Source organism: Carcharhinus amblyrhynchos, chromosome 1, assembly GCF_965287045.1.
Source record: "Carcharhinus amblyrhynchos chromosome 1, sCarAmb.v2.hapA, whole genome shotgun sequence".
Lineage (NCBI taxonomy): Eukaryota > Metazoa > Chordata > Chondrichthyes > Carcharhiniformes > Carcharhinidae > Carcharhinus > Carcharhinus amblyrhynchos.
Genome location: NC_137324.1, coordinates 181,100,186 through 181,112,602, shown reverse-complemented (window position 1 = coordinate 181,112,602; position 12,417 = coordinate 181,100,186). Strand labels below are relative to the sequence as shown.

The 12,417-nt window shown below is 44.4% G+C and overlaps 1 protein-coding gene across 1 annotated transcript in view; it reads left to right on the top strand.

The window, feature by feature from the left end:
• dgkq (diacylglycerol kinase theta) overlaps window positions 1-12,417 on the top strand; it is a 197,253-nt gene that overhangs the window by 151,735 nt on the left and 33,101 nt on the right. Inside the window, exon 16 of the mRNA XM_080196422.1 lies at window positions 2,786-2,937. Within this exon, the coding sequence (XP_080052548.1) occupies window positions 2,786-2,937 (152 nt within the window). The remainder of the gene's footprint in view (window positions 1-2,785; window positions 2,938-12,417) is intronic.

Here is a 12,417-nt window from a genome sequence, read left to right as displayed (position 1 = left end):
CTTTTTCCCAACGGAAGAAGGTGGAAGAGAGAATGTCCAAGTTGCGTGGGGTCCTTAATTATGCTGGCTGATTTGCTGAGGCAGCAGGAAGTGCAAACAGAGTGGCTCGATGGGAGACTGCTTTGAGTGATGGATTGGGCCACATTCACGACCCTTTGCAGTTTCTTGCAGTCTTAGACAGAACAGGAGCCATACCAAGCTGTGATATATCCAGAAAGAATGCTTTCTATGGTGCATCTGTAAAGGTTAGTGAGACTCATAGCTGACATGCCAAATTTCTTTAGTCTCCTGAGAAAGTAGAGCCATGGTGTGCTTTCATAACTACAGTGTCAGCATGGAGGGACCAGGACAGGTTGTTTGTGATCTGTAGACCTAAAAACTTGAAGCTCTTGACCATTTCTACTTCATACCCATTGATGTCGACAGGAGCATGCCCTCCACTATACTTCCTGAAGTTGATGATTATCTCCTTCATTTTGTTGACATTGAGGAAGAGATTATTGTCTTCGCTCCAGTTCACTAGATTCTCTATCTCTTTCCTGTACTTTGTCTTGTCATTTGTTTGAGATCCAACACACTATGGTGGCATCATCAGCAAACTTGAAAATTGAGTTGGAGGAGAATTTGGCCACACAGTCATAGGTGTATAAGGAGTATAGGAAGCGAATAAGGACACAGCCTTGCGGAGCGTCAGTGTTGAGGATAATCACAGAGGAGGTGTTGTTGCCTATCCCTACTGACTGCAGTCTTTGGGTTAGGAAGTCTAGGGTCCAGTCACAGGGAGGAGCCGAGGCCCAGCCCACGATGTTTGGAGATGAGTCTTGTAAGAATAATGGAGTTAAAGCTGAGCTGTAGTCTATGAATAGGAATCTGACATTGGTGTCTTTGTTATCTTGGTGTTCCAGGATTGAGTGTAGGCCAGAGAGATGGTGTCTGCTGTGGACGTGTTGTGATGATAGGCTAATTGTAGTGGATCCAGACAGTCTGGGAGACAGGATTTGATTTGTGCTATGACTAACATTTCAAAGCATTTCATAATGGATGTCAGAGCCACCAGACAATAGTCATTAAGACTTAGCTTTTCTTTGGGACTGGGATGATGGTCACCTTCTCGAAGCAGATGAGGACCTCAGATTGTTGTAGAGAGAGGTTGAAGATGTCTGCAAATATCCCTGCCAGCTGGTCAGCGTGGGACCCGAGTACCCCTTCTAGGCTAGTAGCTTTCCACGGGTTGAGTTTTGAGAAGGCTGCTCTGATGTTGGCAGTGGTGACCTCGGATACAGGTTCATCCGTGGCTTTCGTGGTGGAGGGTGTGCTCTCGCTGATGCCTTGCTGAAAACGGGCGTAGAATATGTTGAGCGCATCGGGGAGGAGTGCATTGGAGCCGGCAATTTTACCTGTCTTGCAGAGTAAGAACATTTTAGTCGGTACTGGTTATAAACCCTTGGTTTCAAGGCTTTGACTGAGTTTCTGCCTCTGTTCCAAAGGAGTCTTTATTGGGTAGACTAACACTTCAGATGAGGGAAAATCATGTTATTGCAAAATATCATAATCGTTTGTAATTGAGAGCTCAACAACCAGATTAATGGAGACTGCGGTGTTGCCAGATTCATTGAGTGGAATTTTCCTGTCCCGCACACCATGGGAGTTGTAGCCTGTGGGACATGGACTATCCAAAGGCCTGTTGACCTTGGGCAGGATTTTCAAGTCTTGGTGCGAGCTGGAAAATCCTGCGCGTTGTTGTTAAAATCTCCTTTGTTGTGGCTTTTACATTGAGGTAATCATTTAAGACACCAAAATATGTGAATGCTAATGATATTATTTTGTTGCTAACAAACATTATTCACTGAAAGTTGAGGTGATGATTTTGTTTGTGTTCACCTGTTGTCACTCAGCAGGATCCATGTAAGTAAGAAATTAAAGTGCTGTTGATCACACAGCTAGTGAGTGCTTTGGGCTCAACATTGGAAAATACACCAATACTGTCATAACCATTCTATATACAACAACTTGCATTTACATCACAACTTTAATGAAGGGGAACATTGAGGAAATCTGAAACATTATTTATCTGACACCAATTTTGTGCTTTGAATACAAAGGACATACGGCACAGAAACAGGCCATTCAGTCCAACCAGTTCATGCTGATGTTTATATTCCACTCAAACCTCATCTCATTTTTCTTCTCTAAATTTGCCCTCTATTCTTCTGCTTCAGTGTTTGTCTAGCTTCACCCCATATGTAACTCTACTACTCACTTTCTTTACTCCCTTTGGGTAAAGAAATTTCTGAATTCCCTAGTGGATTTTTTGCTATCACATATCAATGGCCTGGTTTTGCTCTTCTCCACAAGGGGAAACTGCATCTTTTTTGTCAAATACTTTCGTGATTTTAAAGACCTGTATTAGATCACTCCTCAGCTGCCATTTTTTAAGAGAAAAGAGACGTAGCCTGTTTATCCTTTCCAGATATGTAACCCCATATATTTTTAGTACCATTTTGATTATGTTCACTACCCTTGACACATCAAGTAATTAATGTTGGTTGTTTTTATTAAATATATACATACTCTATTCCTTTCACAAATTGGGGTGTTAGATTACTAACTACTTTATTGCATGTTATTAACACGTAGCACATTTTGAGGGTTAGCCAATCAAGTTTTTTTTATCTGATACACAATGTACATCTTTAGCCAGCTAGCTTTGCTGAATAGACTTGCATTCTTCAGTCTGTCAGGATTTCCATCTTTGTTCATTAATGAGTTTTTTTTCCCCTGTTAGGTCACACAGCTACCACCAGACTCCTACCCTCTCCTTTTGTTTGTGAACTCAAAGAGTGGGGCTCTTAAAGGGCGAGAACTTCTGTACAGCTTCCGGAAGCTTCTGAACCCTCATCAGGTCTTTGATCTTTCTAATGGAGGGCCTCTTGCTGGGTAATGTCATTTTGTATATACTTTGGGCAAACATTTTAGAATTCTCTGACATTCAGTGCAAGAATCTTCATTCAATTTCCACTGAACTGTTACATTGTGACCTAACCTTTGCCCATTTGATGCCTCTCTAGACTCTCTTTCAGCCATGATGTGGAGATGCTGGCGTTGGACTGGGGTAAACACAGTAAGAAATCTTACAACACCAGGTTAAAGTCCAACAGGTTTATTTGGTAGCAAACGCCACTAGCTTTCGCAGTGCTTGCTGCTCCTTCATCAGGTGATTGGGAAATCTTTTCACAAACAGGGCATATAAAGACACAAACTCAATTTACAGAATAAATCTTAAAGGTACAGACAACCAAAGTGGAGAGAGTATTAAGCAGAAGTTAGAGATGTATATTGTCTCCAGACAGGACAGATAGTGAGATTTTGCAAGTCCAGGCAAGTCGTGGGGGTTACAGATAGTGTGACATGAACCCAAGATCCCAGTTGAGGTGTCCTCATGCGTGTGGAACTTGGCTATCAGACTTTGCCCAGCGACTCTGCGCTGTCATGTGTTGTGAAGGTCGCCTTGGAGAATACTTACCCGAAGGTCAGAGGCCAAATGCCCGTGACCGCTGAAATGTTCCCCAACAGGAAGAGAACAATCTTGCCTGGTGATTGTTGCACAGCGTTCATTCATTCGTTGTCGTAGCGTCTGCATGGTCTCCCCACTGTACCACGCCTTGGGACATCCTTTCCTGCGGTGTATCAGGTCGACAATGTTGGCCGAGTTGCAAGAGTATGTACAGTGTACCTGGTGGATGGTATTCTCACGTGAGATGATGGTATCCGTGTCGATGATCCGGCACATCTCGCAGAGGTTGCTGTGGCAGGCTTGTATGGTGCCATGGTTACTGTTCTCCTAAAGGCTAGGTCGTTTGCTGTGGACAATGATCTGTTTGAGGTTGTGTGGTTAATAGAACATAGAATAACTACAGCACAAACAGGCCCTTCGACCCACAAATTGCGCTGATGATATCCCTACCAGTAGGCTTACCTATAACCCTCAGACCGATTAAGTCCCATGTACTCATCCAGAAGTCTCTTAAAAGACCCCAATGAGTTCGCCTCCACCACCACCGATGGCAGCCGATTCCACTCACCCACCACCCTCTGAGTGAAAAACTTACCCTGACATCTCCTCTGTACCTACTCCCCAGCACCTTAAACCTGTGTCCTCTCATAGCGACCATTTCAGCCCTGGGAAAAAGCCTCTGAGAATCCACCCGATCAATACCTCTCAACATCTTATACACCTCTATCAGGTCACCTCTCATCCTTTGTCTCTCTAAGGAGAAAAGACTGAGTTCCCTCAACCTATCCTCATAAGGCATGCCATCCAATCCAGGCAACATCCTTGTAAATCTCCTCTGCACCCTTTCAATGGCTTCCACATCCTTCCTGTAATGAGGTGACCAGAACTGAGCACAGTACTTCAAGTGGGGTCTGACTAGGGCCTTATAAAACTACAGCATTATCTCCCGACTCCTAAACTCAATCCCTCAATTGATAAAGGCCAGTACACTATACGCCTTCTTAACCACATCCTCTACCTACGAGGCCGATTTAAGAGTCCTATGGACCTGGACCCCAAGGTCCTTCTGATCCTCTACACTGCTAAGAGTCTTGCCCTTGATATTATACTCCTTCATCCCATTTGACCTGCCAAAATGAACCACTATACATTTATCCGGGTTGAAGTCCATCTGCCACTTCTCTGCCCAGCCTTGCATTGTATCTATGTGACGCTGCAACTTCTGACATCCCTCCAAACTATCCACAACTCCACCAACTTCGTGTCATCAGCAAACTTACCAACCCATCCATCCACTTCCTCATCCAGGTCATTTATGAAAATTACAAACAGCAGGGGTCCCAGAACAGATGCCTGGGGCAGTCCACTGGTAACTGACCTCCGTGCAGAAAAAGACCCATCTACAACCACTCTCTGCCCTCTGCGGGCAAACCAGTTCTGGATCCACAAGGCATTAGCCCCTTGGATTCCATGCCCTCTCACTTTTTCAAGAAGTCTTTCATGGAAGACCTTATCGAACGCCTTGCTGAAGTCCATATAAACCACATCCACCGCTCTTCCTTCGTCAATGTGTTTAGTCACATTTTCAAAGAATTCAATCAGGCTCGTAAGGCACGATCTGCCTTTGACAAAGCTGTGCTGACTACTTTTGAGCATACTAAATTTCTCTAAATGTTCATAAATCCTGTCCCGCAGAATCCTCTCCATCAATTTACCGACCACTGAGGTTAGACTTACTGGTCAGTAATTTCCTGGGCTATCCCTATTCCCTTTCTTGAATATAGGAACCATATCCACAATCCTCCGGAACCTCTCCCGTCTTCATTGACGACGCAAAGAGCGTTGCCAGAGGCTCTGCAATCTCTTCCCTCGCCTCCCACAGTAACCTGGGGTACATCCCATCTGGTCCCGGTGACTTATCTATCTTGATGCTATTCAAAATTTCCAACACATCCCCTTTCTTAATGTCCACATACTCAATCTTTTCAGTCTGCCGCAAGCCTGCAGTACAACCACCCAGATCTTTTTCCACCGTGAATACCGAGGTAACGTATTCATTAAGCACCTCTGCTATTTCCACCAGTTCTGTACAAACTTTCCCACATTCACATTTTATAGGTCCTATTCCTCCGCATCTCATCCTTTTACTCTTCACATATTTGTAGAACGCCTTAGGGTTCTCCTTAATCTTAACTGCCAAGGCCTTCTCATGACCCCTTCTGGTTCTCCCAATTTCCATTTTAAGTTCCTTTGTACAAGCCGTACACTCCTCTAGATCCCTAACATCTCCTGGCTCTCTGAACCTTTTGTATGCTTTCCTTTTCTTTTTGACTAGGTTCATCACAACTTTCGTGCACCACGGTTTCTGTAACCTACCAAAACCTCCCTGTCTCATCGGAACGTTGTTGTGCAGAACTCCAGACAAACGTTCCTTGAAAGTCTGCCACCTTATTTCGGTACTTTTTCCCGAGAATACCTCCTTCCAATTTACTCATTTAACTTACTGCCCGATGGCTTCATATTTCCCCTTACTCCAGATAAACACTTTCCTAACTTGCCTGATCCTGTCTCTTTCCAATGCTAGTGTAAAGGAGGTAGAGTTATGATCACTATCTCCAAGATGCTCTTCCACTGAGAGATCCGACACCTGTCCAGGTTCATTAGCCAGTACCAGATCGAGTACAGCCTCTCCTCTTGTAGGCTTATCCACATACTGTGTCAGGAAACAGTCCTGAGCACACCTAACAAATGTCCTCCCCATCCAAACCTCTTACCCTAGGGGTATTCCGGTCGACGTTTGGGGAAATTAAAGTCTCCCATCATGACAACCCTGTTATTACTACATCTCTCTAGGATCTGTTTCTCTATCTGCTCCTCAACATCCCTGTTACTATTGGGCGGCCTATAGAAAACACCCAGTAAAGTTATCGACCCCTCCCTGTTCTGAACTTCCACCCACAGAGACTCCGTAGACAATCCCTCCACAGTGTTCACCTTCTCTACAGCCGTGACATTATCCCTGATCAACAGTGCCACTCCTTCCCTGTCCTTTCTGAAACATCTGAAACTCGGCACCTGAAGTATCCAGTCCTGTCCCTGAGACATCCGAGTGTCTGTAATGGCCACCACATCACATTTCCAAGCAGCAATCCACACTCTAAGCTCATCCATGTTATTTGTTACCCTCCTGGCATTAAAATAGACACGTTTCAAACCTCCAGTCTGAGCACTCCCCTTCTCCATCACCCATCTATCCTCCCTCTTACACTGTCTACAATCCATCTCTATTTGTGAGCTAACCTCCTCGCTCCCAGTCACCTCATCTCGATTCCTTCCCCCCAACCTTTCTAGTTTAAACTCTCCCCAGTAGCCTTAGCCGTGTCCTGTGTTTGACGTCTTAGGAGGCCAGTGCGGTTTTTCTCTGTGGCATGTCAGAACTGTCAATAAATGAGTCGAGCGTCATATCCTGATCTTGTGAGGGCATTTTTCAGCGTCTGGAGGTGTCTGTTGCAATCCTCCTCATCTGAGCAGATCCTGTGTATATGGAGAACTTGTCCGTAGGGGATGGCTTCTTTAACGTGTTCAGAGTGGAAGCTAGAGAAGTGGAGTATCGTGAGGTTATCTGTGGGCTTGTGGTACAGTGAGGTACTGAGGTGGTCGTCCTTAATGGAGATACATGTGTCCAAGAATGCAAGTGATTCCGGAGAGTAGTCCATGGTGAGTCTGTTGGTGGGATTGAACTTGTTGATGTCGTCCTATAGTTGTTTCAGCGATTGTTCAGCATGAGTCCAGAGGAAGAAAATGTGAACAATGTATCTAGTGTATAGCATTGGTTGAAGGTCCTGTGCAGTGAAGAAGTCTTATTCGAACCTGTGCATGAAGATGTTGGCATATTGAGGTACGAATTTGGTCCCCGTGGCTGTTCCGTGTGTCTGGATGAAGAACCACAGCAACCTCTGCAAGACGTGCCGGATCATCGATACGGATACCATCATCTCACGTAAGAACACCATCCACCAGGTACATGGTACATACTCTTGCAACTCGGCCAATGTGTCTACCTGATGCGCTGCAGGAAAGGATGTTCCGAGGCATGGTACGTTGGGGAGACCATGCAGATACTACGACAACGGATGACTGAACATCGCTCAGCAATCACCAGGCAAGACTGTTCTCTTCCTGTTGGGGAACATTTCAGTGGTCATGGGCATTTGGCCTCTGATCTTCAGGTAAGCATTCTCCAAGGCGGCCTTCGCTATACACATCAGCGCAGAGTCGCTGAGCAGAGACTGATAGCCAAGTTCCGCACACGTGAGGACGGCCTCAGCCGGGATCTTGGGTTCATGTCACACTATCTGTAACCCCCATGACTTGCTTGGACTTGTAAAATCTCAGTAACTGTCCTGTATTGAGACAATACGCATCTCTTTAACTTGTGCCTAATGCTCTCTCTCCACTTATGTTGTCTGTATATTTAAGACTTGATTAGCTGTAAAGACTTGCATTTCAATCATTATTCTGTAAATTGTGTTTGTGCCTTTATATGCCCTGTTTGTGAACAGATCTTCCACTCATCTGACGAAGGAGCAGCGCTTTGAAAGCTAGTGGATTTTGCTACCAAATAAACCTGTTGGACTTTAACCTGATGTTGTAAGATTTCTTGCTCTCTTTTAGCTCCAGATCACACATTGATGAGGCTTAAGGACATGAGCTGGTACAGGCATGAGGGACTGTGCTATCGCATTGTTTGATTCTGTGATTTTACAAGAATGGAAGCATTTGTATAAAAGAATGTAGTTTGAAATAATGCAGAAAACAGTTTACTGGGTCAGTTTACCGTCTCTTTACAAAACATAATTTTGTCTTCAGAAAAATGAAATATACAGCTGCGATGCTGAAGTTGCACTATTCTAACACTTGGCTTAAACAGCATCACAAATGACCAGATTTTTCTGTTACAAAATACAGCCTGTAAATCATTACTTTAACTGACGTTGTTTTTAATGTTTATTAAGCCACTTGTGCCTGATTGTTTTATCAATTAGTTATCAGCTTCTGTGATCCAACTAAATAGTCCATGTAGATTGTGTAACATGAATTCATCTTAACCCACACAAGCAATTTTCAGGCAGGTGAGTGATGCTAGTGATTTAAATCAATGTAGAAGAATTTCACATCTTGAAAACGTAAGAAATAGGAACAGGAGTAGACAATACGGGGGTGGGGGGGACTCAGTTGATGGATTCATCAATTACAAAGCACTGAAGCAGTGATCTGTAATTTTGTTCCTTGCATTGTGTGAGCTGAGGGTGAGTGTGGTCAGGAGGGCAATTATGCCATTTGGGACAGGGCTTGACATCACAGCTGGGCGGATCTTGATGTCACTGGGGTGGGGTGCCATGTCACCCAGGAGAGTGAGGGGTCCTGACATGGAGGCAGAGCATGGTGTAAGTTGGCCTCTGCTTGTTGATAATGAAAGTTGGACAGGTTAGGAGAGTGGGCAAAGAAGTGGCAAATGGAACACAATGTGGAAAAGTATGAAGTTCTATACTTTGGAAGGAGGAATGGAGGCATAGACTATTTTCTAAATGGGGAAATGCTTAGGAAATCAGAAACACAAAGGGACTTGGGACCCCTTATTCAAGATTCTCTTAAGGTTAACATGCAGGTTGCTTGGCAATTAGAAAGGCAAATGCAATATCAGCATTCATGTATTCCAGCTCTCAACAAGAGATGGATGTACTTCTGATGCTGTATAAGGCTCTGGTCAGACCCCATTTGGCGTATTGTGAGCAATTTTAGGCCCCATATCTAAGGAAGGATGTGGTGCCCTTGGAAAGCGTCCAGAGGAGATTGACAAGAATGATCTCTGGAATGAAGAGCTTGTCGTATAAGGAGCTGTTGAGGATTCTGGGTCTGTACTCGTTGGAGTTTAGAAGGATGAGGGGGTATGCTATTGAAACTTACAGGAAACTGCAAGGCCTGGATAGAGTGGACATAGAGATGATGTTTCCAATTGTGGGAAAAACTAGAACCAGAAGGCACGATCCTTTAAAATTGAGATAAGGAGGAATTTCTTCAGCCAGACAGTGATGAATCTGGCACGTTTTGCTGCAGAAGGCTGCGGAGGCCAGGTCATTGAGTTTCTTTAAGACTGAAATAGATTCTTGATAAGGGGATCAGGGGTAATGAGGAAGAAGCAGGAGAATAGGGATAAGAATAATATCAGCCATGATTGAAAGGCGGAGCAGATTCGATGGGCCAAGTGGCCTAATTCTGCTCCTGTGTCTTATGGTGTTATGCTAGGTGGTAATATTACTAGACTAGTAATCCAGAGCCCAGGTTGCTATCTTGAGGACAGTGTTCAAAATCCACCATGGCAGCTGGTGGAATTTAAAATCAGCTAGTAATCTGGAATTAAAAGCTATCATGTGAAACGATTATCAATCGTTTTATCGTAAAAGCTCACCTGATTTGTTAATGTCACGGTGGCACAGTAGTTAGCACTATCACAGTGCCAGGGACCTGGGTTCAGTTCCCAGTTTGGGTCACTGTTTGTGTGGAATTTAATGTGGAGATGCTGGTGTTGGATTGGGGTAAACACAGTAAGAAGTCTGACAACACCAGGTAAAAGTCCAACCAATTTATTTGATAGTAAACTCACAAGCTTTTGGGGTTTGCCCCTTCGTCAGGTGAACGCTTACTCAAAGGTCAGAGCCAAATGCCCGTGACTGCTGAAGTGTTCGCCAACAGGAAGGGAACAGATTTACCTGGTGATTGTTGAGCGGTGTTCATTCATCCGTTGTTGTAGCGTCTGCATGGTCTCCAAGGCGGCCTTCATGACACATGACAGCGCAGAGTCGCTGAGCAGAGACTGATAGCCAAGTTCCTCACACATGAGGACGGCCTCAACCGGGATCTTGGGTTCATGTCGCACTGTCTGTAACCCCCGTGACTTGCCTGGGTTTGCAAAGCCTCACTTACTGCACTGTCTGGAGACAATACACATCTCTAACCTATGCCTAATGCTCTTTCCACTCACGTTGTCAGCATCTTTAAGACTTGAATAGTAGGTTTGTTGTAAAGACTTGCATTCTCATCAGTAATCTGTAAATTGTGTGAGCTGTTATATGCTCTGTCTGAGGCCAGAACTCTCCATTCACCTGATGAAAGGGCAAACCCCAAAAGCTTGTGAGTTTACCATCAAATAAATCAGCTGGACTTTAACCTGGTGTTGTCAGACTTCTTACTGTGTGTGGAATTTGCACATTCATAAGTTCACAAGATATAGGAGCAGAATTAGGTGATTTGGCCCACCGAATCTGCTTCAATCATGGCCGATATACTCCTCATCCCCATTCTATTGCCTTTTCCCCATAACCCTTCAATCCATTACCAATTAAAAATCTGTCTAACTCCTTGTTAAATTTACTCATTATCCCAGTATCCACTGTACTTTGGGGTAGCAAATTCCGTAGATTCACACCCTTTGTGAGAAGTAGTTTCTCCTCAACTCTGTTTTAAATTTGCTACCCCTTATCCTAAGACTCGACCTCTCATCCAAATTGTCCCACAAGAGGAAGCATCCACTCCACGTCTACTTTATCCATACTTTTTAATCATTTTTTATACCTCAGTTTGATCTCACCTCATTCTTCTAAATTCCAGAGGCTATAGGCCTAAACTGTTCAATCTCTCTTCGTACAACAAACCCCTCATCTCTGGAATCAGTCTAGTGAACCTCCTCTGAACTGCCTCCAATGCCACTACATCTTTCCTCAAATAAGGAGACCAAAACTGTGCACAGTACTCCGGGTGCGACCTCACCAATGCCTTGTATAGTTACAACAATACTTCCTTATCTTTATATTCTATTCATTTAGCTATAAATGCCGACATTCCATTCGCTTTCTCCTGCATGCTAGTTTTCTGTGACTCATGAATGAGGACACCCAGATCCCTCTGCACCAGAACACCCCAAAGCCTCTCCCCATTTAGATAAGTTGCCTTCCCATTTTCTAACCAAAATGCACGCTCTCACACTTATCCACATTAAACTCCATCTGCCACATTTTAGCACACTCTCCTAACATATCTATGTCCATTTGTAAGGTTCTTATTTTTTCATTGCAACTTACTGTCCTACCTATACCTATACTGTCCTACCTAAGGCTATAGAGCCTTATATCCCTGTATCCAAGTCGTTAATATAGATTGTAAATAGCATCCTCGTATCTGCATGTATTTCCTCCAAGTGGCCTGGTTTCCCCCCTCAGTCCAAAAATGTGCAGTTTAGGTGTATTGGCATGCTAAATAGCCCCTTCGTGTCCCAAGATTTACAGGGTAGGTGGATTAGCCATGGTAAATGCATGGGGTTACGGGGAAAGAGTGGGATGTTCTTTCGGAGAGTCAGTGCAGACTCCTGGGGGTGGATAGCCTCTTAGTGCATTGTAGGGATTGTGTGGATTCTATGAACGTGCACCTTGTGGTATCATGGGAGCTATGGACCCTCCATGTGGCCTAGACGAGCACATGTGCAAGAAGTGTCACTAGCTGCAGAAAGCTTAGCTCCAGTTTTCCATTTCAGATGCCAGTGAGGGTGCTAGTTACTCAGACGAGTTCAGCAAAGAACCAAGTTCGGGGCATCACGCATGGTTCAGCTGCACATGCGAAAAGGAAGAAGAGTGAAAGAGGCATAGTGGTCGAGTAGTCAGTAGTTATGGGAACTGACTGGCATTTCTGCAGACAGACGTGACTGCAGGATGGTATGTTGCCTTCCTGGGTCAAGGATCTCAAAGGAGCAGGGTGAAGAGCCAGAGGTCATGGTCCACATTGTTACCAATGACCTAGATAGAAAAAGTGATGAGGTCGTGAAAACAGATTTTAAGCAGCTAGATAAGACA